The sequence below is a fragment of the Perissodus microlepis genome, chromosome 19, assembly GCF_051167445.1.
Source record: "Perissodus microlepis isolate ML-2025 ecotype Zambia chromosome 19, ASM5116744v1, whole genome shotgun sequence".
Classification (NCBI taxonomy): Eukaryota; Metazoa; Chordata; class Actinopteri; order Cichliformes; family Cichlidae; genus Perissodus; species Perissodus microlepis.
Window position 1 is genome coordinate 2,254,449 of NC_140479.1, and position 15,445 is coordinate 2,269,893.

The window sequence follows — 15,445 nt, forward strand, 5'->3', positions numbered from 1 at the left end:
AAACCTTCTGCATGTTACCAACATATCAGACATCTACTTTTTAGTTTTAGTTAGTTTTAGTTAATACGTTTGTTAAGATTCCTCAATAAATTAGGAAATAGAAGTTTGAAAAAAATCCCCTCTGGCTAACAACTTTCTTGGTGTTTGGACTTTTTAATTGGCTCCTGCAGTTACTTATCTGCATGGCCAAAATATTTAGCAGTTTCACAGTACGAGTTCATAATTCATATTTATTTTTGGAGAGTAAAAAAAAAGTCCCACTGAAAGTAAATAAAACATTATAAAATGGATGTCCTTTCTGGATTTCTGGAAAAGGAGAATTTCGATCCATCCCTGCGACAGACTGGCGACCCGTCCAGGGTGTACCCTGCCTGGGACATGCTCCCCACCCCCCGACCCTGACAAGGATAAGAGGAAAGTGATGGATGCATCTTCGATCCCTGGATGTAAACTACTCTATTTTTTGAAGTTTTGCAGTAAACACATTATACTGTTTATTTGAAATGCTGAAGCAATGGACTGTTTTGTGCACTGGGTGCAGAGACAACATATAAAAGAATTCCACACAAACACATTCATGTTTATTTTCCACTTATTTTTCCTTCGACATATAAAAATATACATTACGCTTCAAATAATGGCAAAGTACAGTAAAGATAATGGAAAATAGAGCTATTGATATCAGTCATTGAGACATTAGCAAAGTGACAATGAAAACAGATGCTTTGGATCTGCGTCACGTTGACCAGGTGCTGTTCTCTATCCAACCAGAGACTGAGCTGTGGACTCTTTCGTCAAAGGTTTTCATTTGCACACCTTTGTCACTGTGACCAGGACAAAGCATCTGTTCGAAGGAGCTTTCATTTGAAAAGAATCACCTGAACAGTTACTGAACTTCCACTGTTCATATTTTGAGAAATATGAACTTAAATCTGAAATTACATCTACATTTAGCTGTTAAATATGCATTTAAAAATGAAATCTTCATGAAATGAATTCTTCACAAGGCATGAGAGAGAGAGCTGTATGCAGGATGCTGAGATCTGACTAAACATTTGTGCTAATGTGAAGAAATTGTATTTTATCAATGAATATTTGAAAAGATATTAATTAAAAAACAAAAACAAAACAGAGCTCTTCTGTTAGTTAGGGGGTGTACTTTTGACCGAAGGTGCAGATCACTTGATAGTTCATGAACAAAGCTTAGGTGACTGATTTGTTTATAGGCACACACAGCTAAAGGCTCCCAGTGCATCTCCCCTGTCGTCAGAGTAATAGCTAGATAACGGTCATTTTATCCACATTTGTGATGTGCTCAAAGTCTGATGCATTTCCATTAATACTGCCAGTTATTTATTTTAACTTCAAATGAAATGCTCAACCAAAAGTTGATCACCCTTTTAAGCCTTTTCTCAGAGTGTGCAAAGGAAGTGACATAGATGAAACAGCAGGTCTATTAACATCCACAGAGTCACCAATGACAAGTATGGGGCTAGGGTTAGGTTTACTAGTACCACGTTACTGAACTGTTCATCTTTATTGCATATCTAAATGGATATCTTATAACAAAGAGCCAAAAGCAAAGACTTGGTTTGAAAGGTAATGACTTCCAGTTACATGTGAAATTGTGAATGTTGAGCATGTAGCTAGATGCAACCTAACCTTAACCCAAAGCAGTTTACTCATGGCATAAGAGTTTAACCAAACTATCACTTTACAAGACTTGGCCAAACCATCGAACATTCAGTACACAACATTCGGAAAGATACACGCTTCACTTACTGACAATAAATTTTGCACTTGGTAATACCCATCATCCCCCTGAGCGTCTGCCTAGAGTTTTCCATGCAGTCCAGCCCACGGAACTTCCTGGAAAAAGATCTGGTCATAAAGTCAACAAAAGTGCTTCTTCCTTTGCAAACCATGCAAATCAACTATAAATATGATTTTTACAAGGCTCACTTCAGTCTGTGTCTACATGCAAAGTACATGTGCAGTCGTGATCAGATGCTTTTAACAATAATCTGTGTTCACTGTGCCTACACATCATATTTTGGATTGTGTTCAGTGTTCATTATCAAATTAGATTTACTAGATTTAATGTGGCTGTTATCTCAAGGTTTTGAAAGCAGTTGACTCACAGTCTTCTAGAGATTCAGTCTCAATAACACATTCATCAGGTGAGATGTAATAACATTTTTACCAAACTAAGAAATACTAAAACTCAGCATCTTTCCTCTCTGTGTGTAGCTGGAATAACATCATCCCAGCTACTGCTGTTGTTGTTTAACTGCTCTTGTCAGCTGTCTGGAGACGGGAGGGTCGCATGTCTGATCTGCTGACAGTAAGTAATTCGGACAAAATCTGAAATAAATACACACGTTTATGCACAATATTTGTATGGAAAAGACTTGACTTTAGTTCAGGAGGTAAGGCTTGAGGTGAGGAGGGTGAGGCTGACTTGATTAAGATGCTGGTTGAGTTGTCTCTTGCCTTTGCCCTTTTTCCCCCTTTTTTGGTAAAAGGGACCCTTCGTTACAGCTTTATGGTAAAGAATACCATCACAACACATTCTTACAAAACCAAATAATCTCTGTTTTCAAAATTTTAAAAAGGCACTTTTAATCCTCCTACCGTCTACCATAACTCTGTTCCAGCCACTGGCGCACATCCTTCAGATTGTAAAAAAATGGCCCTTTGCCCCCCAGGTAGGCAATCTTTTTTTGTTGCACTATACACACCCGTTCGTTGGACACACCGTAAGCCACATTAGCATTGTTGTCCATGCAGTCAGCAACTAGTTGACACTGCGGCGGCAAAGAAAAGTGCTCAGTGAGTTGACGTGCCGCTCCCATCCTTTCCTCCAGGTTCTGGTGTTTCCGGAAACTGAAGGAGCAAGAACCCATGGGAGGGGCCACCCAGCCATCAGATGGATGAGCCTCATCAATGTACACTAACAGGAAATCAGCCACATCGCTGAAGTCTTCCACTAACTGCCGGAAAGCCGGCAGGTGGCTGATGAAGGGGGGTCAGGTGGCTGAGCCAAAGTTGACCACCAGGGGGCGATCTGATGACTCAAAATCCAGAAGTCTGCACTCACCCCCATTTTGGATTCTGATGGTGCTGCTCCACCGAGGGCCATCAGGCACCTTCACCACTTTGGAATTGGGTGCCTCACAGCCAAGTTTCACCTAAAGAGGTAAAATGGAGATGGACACTTAATGTAGACTGTGTGCACATGAAGAAGAAGGAGAACTGGGATTTGCATTTATGCTTTGTTCGGCATATTGGGCCTGGTATAGTTTAACTGTTGCTATTGCAAAGCATCTGGCATTGTGCTGGAATTTCAGTATGGGGTTGATTTAGATTTGACAGTATGTTATAATTATGTCTACAACACACACACACACACACACACACACACATATACATACACATATATATATATATATATATATATATATATATATATATATATACATATACGTTATCAAGCTAACTGCACTAATGCGTTGATGCCATGCAGCCCCACGCACTGGGCGATCTGCATTAAGTTGCAAACAGAGATTTGCCGCGTTAATGCAGTTATGGCGTTAACGTCATTGTAACGAGATTAACATATACACACACATACATGCATTTATGTCATACACTAACAGTATGTTTGTGCATGTTTAGAGGCGTAGTTTTTTCCCAACAGTTTTATAATTTTAATCCAATATTTTTTTAAAAGTCCTCCATTCTGATCTTCCTCATTGAAAAACTAAAGTCGAAAAAAATGGAAATATCCATCAATATTTGAAAAACCTTCAAACTTCAGTTCAAGAAAGTTTTAGGTATACAGCACCAAATCACAACAATCACCTGAACGTGCTTTATAGAGTTGAGCACAGGTCTACAGCAGTGTAACTAAGTGAGGGTTCAGGGTGATCCACTATCTATAAGCTTTAAGCTTTTAAGCCTAATCTTAAAAGTAGACAGGGTGTCACTCACTATGTCTTAATACACTACTTTGTATTTAATCATTAGCGTGTCTTTGTCCTGTCCTCCTCACCTGACCGGTTATGGCAGATGGCTGCCTGAGCCTGGTTCTGCTGGTCTCTTCCTGTTAAAAGGGAGTTTTTCCTTCCCATTGTCGCCAAGTGCTTGCTCATAGGCAGTCGCCTTATTGTTGCAGTTTTCTCTGTGTTATTGTTGGTTCTTTACCTTACAATATAAAGCGCCTCGAGGCTCTATTGTTGTGATTTGGTGCTGTATAAGTAAAGTTGAATTGAACTGAGTGTCTGTCCCTCAAATTCCAAATGGTGAGCTGAATCATGAATCGTGGCTCATTCAGGATAAAAGCAATATGGGCCAAAACATGCACACATCTGAGCATCAAACGCTGAATGGCTCATTACTAAGGAAGAGATTTTGGTGAGAGGAATAACAAACAATTATCATTTCTCAAGATAAAAGAAAATGATTAGGCATTTCTGCATTGGTATTGAAAATAGGAGGCTGTGATTTAAAACAAGTCAAAGAGTCGACTTTGCACCCACTGGCCTGTAAAAAAGAAAATTACAGAAGTAATTTTGAGTAAATACAACTAAATAAGCTAATATACAAAAATAAAGAAAAATGTGGAGTGCCCACTCCGGGTCGGGGATGAGTTCCTGGCCCAAGTGGAGGAGTTTAAGTATCTCGGGGTCTTGTTCGCGAGTGATGGGAGAAGGGAGCCGGAGATCGACAGACGGATTGGTGCAGCGGCTGCAGTGATGTGGACGCTACACCTCTGCTGTGGTGAAGAGAGAGCTGAGTGTAAAAGCGAAGCTCTCAATTTACCGGTCGACCCTCACCTATGGTCACCAGCTGTGGGTAGTGACCGAAAGAACGAGATCGCAAATACAAGCGGCAGAAATGAGCTTCCTCTGAAGGGTGGCTGGCCTCTCCCTTAGAGATAGGGTGAGAAGTTCAGCCATCCGGGAGGGGCTCAGAGTAGAGCCGCTGCTGCTCCACATCGAAAGGAGCCAGCTGAGGTGGTTCGGGCATCTGACAAGGATGCCTCCTGGGCGCCTCCTGGGTGAGGTGTTCCGGGCATGTCCCACCGGGAGGAGGCCCCGGGGCAGACCCAGGACACGCTGGAGAGATTATATCTCTCGGCTGGTCTGGGAACGCCTTGGTGTTCCCTCGGATAAGCTGGAGGAGGTGGCTGGGGAGAGGGAGGTCTGGGCTTCTCTGCTTAGGCTGCTGCCCCCATGACCCGGCCCCGGATAAGCGGAAGAAAATGGATGGATGGATAAAGAAAAATGAATAAATAAACACTTTAAAACTGCTGAGTAAGTGAACAAAGAAAATTAAAATAGGAATTTGGTGATTCCAATTCCATTATTGATAGTGCTTATTGATTCTCATTGGCTTTGCTTTGAGAGTTCCTCCCATCTCTGAGTAGCATATCAACATTCGTGCAGATTAATCGCCTGCTGTGAGCTCATTTCCCCACTTTGTTGTGACCAGTGTTGGGGTCGTAACTCAAAAAAAGTAATGTAGTACACAGTACACTTTTCTCAAAATGAATCCAGTATGTCCAGTGTTGAGTAAGTTACTTTAAATTAGTAACTTAGTTACATTACTAGTTACTTCTATCAAAAGTAACTCAGTTACTTCAAGTTACTCGTTACTTTCAAAGTAACTAGTTACTAGGGAAAGTAACTTTGGTTTTACTCTGAATTCTCTTGTTAATGTGTTGCTTCCATAACTTTGCCAGTCTTCTAGCTAGCTTACTTGCCACAGCTGCACTGTGCCACCTACCAATAGAAAGGAAAAGATAATGTGCATATTTCCACGAGAGAAATCCCACGCCTGGACCGTTGTTGACCGCCACCATGATTCTAGCCTACGTCACAGCATCATGTGCGCTTTTTACATCCAACACAAAAACTGCAGTCGTGGTGCTTTGATTGTACTCAGAACTCGGAAATTCTGCCTTCTGAATAGGAAGATGTAGGTAACACCAGACTGCAGATGAGCTGCATACAGGGCTGGACTGGGACAAAAAAATCGGCCCGGGCGTTTTGACTGACCGGCCGCCATTATAGGAAAAATCATAAAGCCTTTGAATGAAAACAAATGCTGTTGTGACAGTGATGTTCACTGTTGGTATATATGCATCAATCTATCAATCGTTTGTTGTAAGATTCAGATAATTATTTATTAAAAGTGAGACATTTTAAATGAGAATAAGAAAGTATTTCTTTGTGCCCCCCTTTCCCTGTTAATGCCCTACCTGCCCCCCCTGGCAACACTTTGCTAGACCCGCCCCTGCACAGTTACCAGCTGTCAGCTACTTAGAAAAGGATCCTGGTGTTATTTGTCTCTCAGAAACAGTTCATAACTTCAACTCATTCATGTCACCTAAAAGGTAAACCTGTTTCTCCATCACAGCTCTGATGATTCAGTAAGGACATCTCCTGGTTTCATCTTCATGTTTCCCTCTCACCACATATCCAAACCGACACCATGACCAGCAGCTTTACAGCTGTGGCTCCAGCAAACATCAGCTGATACTAGAAACTAATATTAAATAAATTCTAACAACAGCTGATCAAGCTTAAACCTGCTGCTGTTGTTTAGCGCGACATCCGCTGGTTTCCTCTTTCTGGCGCAAAGTGGGCGATAAACAAACAAGAGAGAAAAGCCGATCAGCTGATCATTGATCAGTTTCATGATTGAAGTAGAAACAGGAGAGAGAGGGGGGAGGATGAGAGAAGAAGAGGCAGCTGTGCAGCAAAGACAGAATAACTCCAGCTTTGTGTCTTTTTCATTGTAGCTGAAGTCCGGGACAAACTGTGTTTTTTTTTTCACTTCAATACGAAACGCGTAATATTTTCTCTGAATACGAGACGATTCAGTTTTTTAGGGGACGGTTGGCAACTCTACTAACTAACCTTATGAACAAAATAAAGTTCAACATCAGTAACATCATAGCACCACCCAGCTGTATAGAAACTCTGTCATGCTAGCTAGTACACAGTACGGAAAAGTCAGCATAACGAAAATAAACTCCACCTAAACTTGGTTCATATCTGACCCAGATAGACTGCAGGTCATAACTTCTTACCTGAAGTTCAGTTCACCTGACACTCGGACCGGCGGCCGCCTCGGGTCTCTCCTCCTCCTGCCTCCCCTTTCCCTCGTCCACCTGCTGGCTTCCACCACTTGCTAATGTTACTGAATCTGTGGAAGCTCCGCGATGCCACCACACGAAGTAACGAATAACGAGCCTATCTAAATCCCAGTAACAGTTAACGTATTCCTGATTTTGGCATAATAACTAGTTACCGTGCTCGTTACCACATTAATAATGTAGTTAAGGTAACGCGTTACTTAATAATTAAAAAAAAAAAAAAGATGACGATTGTACCGCATTTTGATCCGGGACATAATCTGCATGAAAACAAGCGCTCACGCTTCCTGCTCAACAGATGACAAGGGCGGAGCCTTATACCACGTGATACAGAAGCTGGCTGCTAAAATTGGCAGGGAAAAAACAACGGAGAACACGTCAGGGATGACGAAGCTGTAAAGGCCAAGAAAGTGACAGGAGAAAATCCGTCCCGGTCAACCACCCAAACATCAATAACGGGAACCTTATACAGCGCTTCCCCGTACCCGTCGACCTCCCGCAGGCACAAAGAAATTACGGAGGCTATCAGTTATCACCTGACCAAAGATATGGCTCCATCAACACTGTGCAAAACGAGGGATTTAGGAGAATGATCAACACCCTAGACAAACGCTACACAGTGCTGTCCCGCAACTATTTTTCTATTGTTGCACTACCTGCTCTACAGACGCAGTGTCGAGCAACGGTGGAGACGGAATTGTTTTTATCTTCAGTCTCAACTGTTACGAAGTTGATGTGCAGTTAATAAGTGCAATAAATATTTATATTAGAAAAGAAAATCGTGAGAGAATCGTGATCTCAATTCTAAGCAAAAAAATCGTGATTCTCATTTTATGCAAAATCGTGCAGCCCTACTAAACAGTTTGTTATACTGTCATCAAGCTAAAATACATATGTGGACTTCTTTAAGTTGCTTGAAGACGTTTCACCTCTCATCCGAGAAGCTTCTTCAGTTCTGAAGAAGCTTCTCTGAAGAGCTCCTTAGACCACGTGCACTATGCCGACCCCGATCACTGTGTGCTGCACACCACATTCTCTCCAAGTTTGGCCTGTTAGTTTTTACGTAATAATATTGAAAGAAACATGTAGGCAGACAGATAGACAGACTGTGATGTTTACGTACTGGGTTCTTGCCTTGGCACAGGAAAAATACTTTTTTTGTCTTTACTGCAGGAACGAACCATGCGGCATATCTGCCAAGAACTGCTTGGAGGTAAAACAGGCTTTGAGGTCTTATAGTGGGCCTTTGGCAGTTACAAGATGGAAAATGTGGGTACGGAGACAGACCCAAAGTTAATCTCTTGTGACATATTTCCCAGAATGAATACTGCCAATAGGAACTCCTCAATCATGACGTTCAGGCTGGAGCTGTCGTGCTGTGCAGTATTCACATGTACGTTTTATTAATTCCTTATTCTTAAGATTTAAAGGAGATTCCTGAACATTTTACAGTTCACAGAAACGCTGACAGATGCCAGTCAGGTGTAGACTGCGTAATTGTAAACGAAGGCCTGAAAGGAAAAATAAAACTCCACACAGCCGTGGTACCTGGATGTGCCACGGCTGTGCAGAGGCTTAACAGAACATGTTAATCCCCAGAGATTTGTCAGTGGGTTCTTTTTTAACTAATAGCATAGTGGACGCATAGAGGAACCTGGGTCCTCGCTAAGCCTCTGTCATACTTTACATTACAATAGCACAATAAGTTGTACACTTTGAAAAGTGTACAGTTAATTTCAGATACAACGTTTTTTTGACGTGTGCTAACATGAGAAGGGGCCCCTACATACCCACAGGCCCAGGCTGTTGTGCTAAAAGAGTGGGTCCAAGGCACAAAGCCAAGGGACACACACTATAGTCTGGCTATCACACACACACTTGTGGACCTTTTTCCAACATACTCATATAGACCTATACGAATAGTTAATACAGTAACTAATGATTTTCCAGCAGAACTTTTTTGCTAAAGCAGTTTTAGACAAGAGCTGTTGTTATAGTGTGAGCTTATTAATAACTGTAATATAAATTAATATATTACCTCTATTGACAATTAGAAAAAACAAAAGGTTACATCAGGGTTTAATTCCATGGTTGCAGAGAACTTCTTATATAATCAAAGACTCCCACTCTGCGGTTCCTCGTTCCACAGGAGGCACTGGTGAGACACTGGGCACTATGGAGTCCCCCCCCCCTCCAAAAACAAAACAAAAAAACAAAACAAAAACACAATTTGTGGGTAAAATATTTGTCTTCTGGTAATTTTGTCTGATCAAAGCAGCTGAACGACAGATGTTGTTTCATTTTACAGGTTGTGATGTATCCACATATCTCTGTGTTCGTATTATAAACGCCACAGTATCACCAGGACTTAACAAAATCAGCTTTTTGAAACATTAGCAGCGAATTTGTAGCAGCAGCCTCCTGATAGCAGGAAGTTACACAGCTGTGAGGACGGGGGCATCTGCTGCACCTCCACATGAACTGCAACCAGTTTCTATCCAATGGGATTAACGTGATAACCTGTATTTGCTCTGATAATACTCGTATTACACAGTATTATAGTGATAAAACATTAACTATTTGGTCACGCGATTCTGTAACGCTTCTCGTTCTGGCCAGCCCTTTGTGTAAACTGTATTGTTCCGCGCGCGCACACACACGCACAGCTCCAAACGCGAAAAACAAGTTCTGCTCAATCTGCGCGAAGACAATGAAAAACCTCGACCAAGTTTTCCGAGGGCGTGCCGCAAACGTTCGCGCACACGGCCGTGTAGGCAGGTGAGCGAGCAGACGCTAAGAAACACTTCATGTCTTTTACACCACTTTGGAGTTCACTTGAATGACGTCACTGCATCGAGGCACTCGAAGCACTTAGACCCTACCCAAATAAAAAGTTTACCTGCTTGTAGGCGTCCAGGAGGAAGCTGTTCCAGATGGAGCGCAGTCCCGCCGAGGTCAGCATGCGGCGCCACTCTCCGCAGCCGGCGGACCGAGAGCTGAGCAGCGAAACGACGCGCTTCAGCAGAACCACCGAGTCGTACAGGGCAAGGAAGAGGCAGTTGGAAAAGAAACCGGGTAGTATCTGGAGTGTCACGAGCAGATCCTCGCCCGCCGTTCCCATCTTCTGTTTGTGCGTTTACACGACCGCTGGCCAATTCCTCCACCACAGCTCTTATCTGCTCAGCTCATAGTTTGGGCTCTGTTTCGTGCACTGCGCCAGAGTCGGTGCGCAGAACGAGAAAAGTGTTTGGAATGCGTCTCGCAAAGCGTCTCTGTTCATCAGCTCGACAATCCCTTGGCGCGCTGTCGCTCTTTTTTAAAGAAGGAACATTGTAGTTAATATTAAGCCTCGCGGCTTATCTCTGCGGCAAGATTCTGACGTCAGAAATAGTGCAATCGCTGTCTCCTCCTTCTCCTTCCTCTCCCCCGCAGCTTCGTGCGTAGCGGCTGCACTAAGCTGCAGATCGACGCTTTCACTGTTTTTAACCTGTTAAATTGACTAAATATAAAATGTTTATACTTTCCATACTCTTCCAGAGTATTCCAGTGATCCGGTTGTGACTATACTTTAAAAAAGTGGGAACTTTTTTTACTCAATATGTGGGTACTCTGAATTTACTCATTACTTATTATTAATCTCTCTTCTTAATCTGCTGCTCTCTTTTTTGTCTCGTCTTCCTCCAGCCAGTCTGGTTCTGCCAGAGATTTCTTCCTGTCAAAAGGGAGTTTTCCTTCCCACTGTTGCCAAGTGCTTGCTGACTGTGGGGTTCTGTCTGTATTATTGTGGGATCTTTACCTTACAGTAGAAAGTGCCCTGTTGATATGATTTGGTGCTATATAAATACAATTTAAATAATGTTCTAATGTCTGTGTACCCATTCACAATCACACTGTTGCATTTCATAAGCTGGTTTCTGAAAACATAAAGACATTTTTGCATTAGCGATGTCGCGGCAGCCTCTAACCATGCAACAGTTTGATGTGTGCCAGAAGTGTAACGGTCAGGATCACACTGTCATAGTTTATAAACTGTTTAAAAAAGAAAGAAAGAAACACATCTAAATATTTTCTTTCATTCTATCTATGCTGCCACATAGCTACAGTCAAGATAACTCCCACATCTAAGCCCTGTAACACAGCAACACCCATATAACATGTAACCTGCTGTAATGGTGGCATACCAGTAAAACCGCTGCGGTCACACAACAGATTTTTCAAAATGTGATTGAAAGTGATGTTTTTGCTTCTTCCTCTAACTTTTATCCAAGACATGCATTGTTGGCTGCACAATCTCATCTCCTTGTTGCTGCTTCCAAGCTGGAAAGGACAAAAATCTCACCACATTCCCAAAAGGGCTTTTCTCCAGTTTTATGCATGACTGTTTCATTTTAGAACTGAGCAACTCACCATTGTTCATTTCAAACCGCAAAGTAACCTCTATGTCTGTTTCTTTATAAATGTGGGCTTGCATTGCAATTGTGACTCCACAATCCTGAGCTCTTATGGAAAAAACATCCTCCCTCTTGTTTGTGACATTGTTTCAGTTTATTATGGTTTCTGAGCATTTCAGTCAGGCTGAGTCATTGCCTTTGACAGGGCATTGCAACACCTTAATTCTTTTGAATAACTCGCATGTCTGCTTTCAATCCTACTGTTTGATCCAGTTTCAGTCAAGTTTTATCAAACTTACCCTGTGAAAAAATTTGTTTGTAAAATCACAGTCAGATTTATGAAACGTGTGTACGGCCTATCTTGTTCACCACCACACGCAAGTTAGTAATAATGTTAGTAAATCGGAGTTATTCTGAGGAAACAGTCTTGTGCAAACAGTTTCCATATTATCTGCATACTGCCCGACCCCAATTTCTCTGTATAAGGAGATACATTTACCTCCCGGTGGAGACAGAAAAAGACAGAAGCCTGCACCTCTACAGCAAAAAACAATGTTAAAGTCTGACTGTAGTCTGTGTCTGAGGTCCAAGGAGGAAGCCAGAGGAGGCACAGCTTTCCAAAAATGACAGTCTAAATAAATAAATAAAAAGTGATGTGGACGTGAATATAATTTCAACACGTGTCAGTTTGGAATCAAAGTTGATCAACTGAAAAATATTAACAGACTACAAGAAAAAGAAGAATACAGGTGGAGGACAAGGCACACGTGATCTGTCAACCTTGGATGAGAAACTCACTACAAAAAACATCCAGACTCTCCAGCATCCACAGGAGAGTGCCAAGACGTTACACTGTGAGTGATAACAGAAGTATTTTTTAAACAACGATAACGTTTCAGATGTACCATGTTCACCTATTGTCATGAGCTTTGGTTGGTGATGGAAAGAAGGAGATCGCAGATACAAACAGCGGATTTGAGCTTCCTCTGTAGGGTGGCTGTGTTCTCCCTTAGCGGTACCATTTTGCTTTATTTGCATGAAAAGTGCAAAAAGAGAAAACTTGGAACAGTAATTTCCCAGGAGTGGCTGGCCTACCAAAACTACTGATGAGAAAAAGTTGAACTTACATTTGGCATAAAACTAACACATTTCATAAGAACATCATACATACAGTTAGCCATGGTAGTGCTAGGGTGATGGCCTTGGGCTAACTTGCTGCTTCAGGACCTGGGCGACTTGGTTGTCTGGTCATCAGTTCAGGCCCTGAACACACGGATAATGATCCAAAATACATCAGCAAGTCTAGCTCTGGACTCCCTTAAAACAGATTAAGGTTATGGAGCAGTCTAGTTAAAGTCCAGATTAAAATTGGTTTGAGATGCTTTGGGAGGACCTTAAACATACTGTTCATGTCACGGTCCTCTAGTCCTCCCGTGTTGGATTGCCCTTTTTCTAGCTTTTCACTCTCTGTCCGTATGAGTGTGTTTTGGTTTCTTAATGGCTTGTTTTCAGAAGGCGGCTCCTTCATTGTGGTCCTCCACTCTCCTGATGAGGCAGGATTGATTTACTGATTAGGCCGATTTACTCACCTTGCTCATGTGTAATCTATGAATTCTTTTAGTCTGCTTAAGGCTGAAGGTTTTCCTCAGTTGCCACCAGGTCATTGCTTCACCTGTGGAAACATCTCAGGTTCAGTAGCTTTGCTGTTAATTTCATGTTTGGTCTTTCCTGGATTATTTCTTTGTGCTTCTGTGCAGGCTGCTTAGCGTAAAGGAGGCCTTCCAAGCTACTGTGTGTGTGTAGTGAGTCCCTGTGATCCAGCCTGCCTCAGCCCTGCTCGCTAGCCTCCATTCAATCTACTCATTTGTTTTCTACCTTGATTCCAAACTTGTTTAATAAACTCTGTAAACTCTGATTGGTCTGCGTCCTGCCAGTGAGTCATCGCAAACTTGGTGTCATGACAGTTAACAGTCAAAAATCCTTGAATGTGGTCAAATTAACCAAAAAGACAAAACAATAAGAGTGGGTCAAATTTTCTCCACAGCCATGTAAAAAAACAAAAATCACTGCCAGTTATTACCAATGCTTCATTGGCATTCTCGGCATTCGTTACCAACGGGTGCGCAACAAATTACTATTTTTAGGGGGCAATTACTTTCATACATTGGGCCAGGTAGGATGGGTTGCTATTTTCCCTTAATAATGCAATCATGCTCGAAAACAGCTAATTTATTTATTTCTTGTCTAATATTAAAAATTATTTGATAATCTGAAGTAAGTGTGTTAAAAGTATAGAAAATGTGCAAAAACATAGCAAAAATAAGGAAAAAAATCTAAGTAGATAGATCCGAGCAAGGAGTATAGCCCTGCACACTTGAGAATTTCCCTTGCTAATTAAATATTGTTTGGTTCTGGCAGGACCCAAAGAATAGATTTGGAGCAAAGTTCTACTGAAAAATTAAGAATTCTCAGCAAACAGGTAACTGGGAGTTACAATTGACCTTAGCTCAGAAGGAATCACAATGGCTCTGCCTGAGAAGAGAGTTTAATTTAGCAAACATCCAACAGGTAGGTATTGTAGTGTTTAGTTGTAGATTAACCTGATTTTGTCTTACTTAATGAGAGGTCAGCTGAGTATGGAGAAAGTACACAGTCAGCAAGAGAGTTCCAGACAGCTGACAGGTGGAGAGTGGGTAGGCAGGTTATCAACAGGCAAGTGAATGTTCTTGCTGCAGCAGGTAGCTGAGTTAAAGGAGGCATCCAAAGGCTACATGTAAGTGACGTTCCAAACAGACAAGTTCTAAGTGAGGTTTTCAAGTGAAAAACTGCAAGAGCAATACAAGAATGCAAAAAGAAACACAAGGTGAGTATCAAGGGAGACCAGAAGCACAGCAAAAGGAGCCAGCATGTCACTACTTCACATGCAGGTTTGGATTTTTTTCCCCCCTTAATAATAAATACCTTCATTTAGAAACTGCATTTTGTGTTTACTCGTTTTATCTTTGTCTAATATTTAAATTGGTTTTATCCAAAACATTTAGTGCGATAAACATACAAAAAACGGGGAAATCAAAAAGGGGGCAAAGACTTTTTCACACCACTATATTTAACATGGAAGCTTCTCACGTGGTGGTAGTAAGACAGACAGTCTTAGGTGGTGGAGAACAGGGTTGCAATGACAGGAAGTGGCAAGACAGAATCAAATTAGAAATTAGTTTTTTTCTGGAATGTAAAAACAAATTTGAATTGCTACCTTAACGTGGTGGAGGGGTTTGTGTGTCCGGGGTCTTTTGGTCATGGGTGAGAGACCAGACAAAAAGCGATTCAAAAACCCCCTATGAGCAGAAGATCAAGGGAATAGTTCACCCTGCCTGAGGTTGAGAGATACCGGCTAAGTATAGTCTCACCTCACCTCAACGCATGGGTTGGACACTGGAACCAGTCTCCTGGAGAGTTGCCCTTGGTGAGAGGCAGCGGACCGGGGTAGGTATCTTAGTATCTCCTCAGCTTGCTGTCTGTACGTTGGGGTTTCACCCGGTAGGCGAGAGGGTCTTATCCCTGCTCGGGTCGTGGAATGGGCTCTGACTGTCATCTGCACTTATGCGCCGAATGACAGTTCACAGTACCCAGCCTTCTTGGAGTCCCTGGGTGGGGTGCTTGAGGTTGCTCAACCTGGGGACTCTGTTGTCCTACTGGGAGATTTCAATGGTCATGTGGGTAATGACAGTGAGACTTGCAGGGGCGTGACTGGGAGGAATGGCCTGGCAGATCTAAACCTCTTCTCTTACTGGACTTCTATGCAAACCACAGTTTTTCCATAACAAACACCATGTTCGAACATAAGGGTATCCATAAGTTCAGGTGGCACCAGTGTGTGTAATCCTATCAT

The 15,445-nt window shown here is 42.1% G+C and overlaps 1 protein-coding gene across 1 annotated transcript; it reads right to left on the reverse strand.

Annotated features, from left to right (window-relative positions):
* Positions 1–559: 559 nt before the first annotated feature.
* Positions 560–10,600, reverse strand: dio2 (iodothyronine deiodinase 2). The gene is made up of 2 exons (XM_084915429.1): positions 10,065–10,600; positions 560–3,191 (listed from the first exon to the last, which is right to left on the reverse strand). Exons 1-2 carry the CDS (start codon positions 10,284–10,286, stop codon positions 2,631–2,633), a joined length of 783 nt encoding a protein of 260 aa, XP_084771555.1. The 5' UTR covers positions 10,287–10,600; the 3' UTR covers positions 560–2,630.
* Between the last annotated feature and the right edge of the window lie 4,845 nt (positions 10,601–15,445).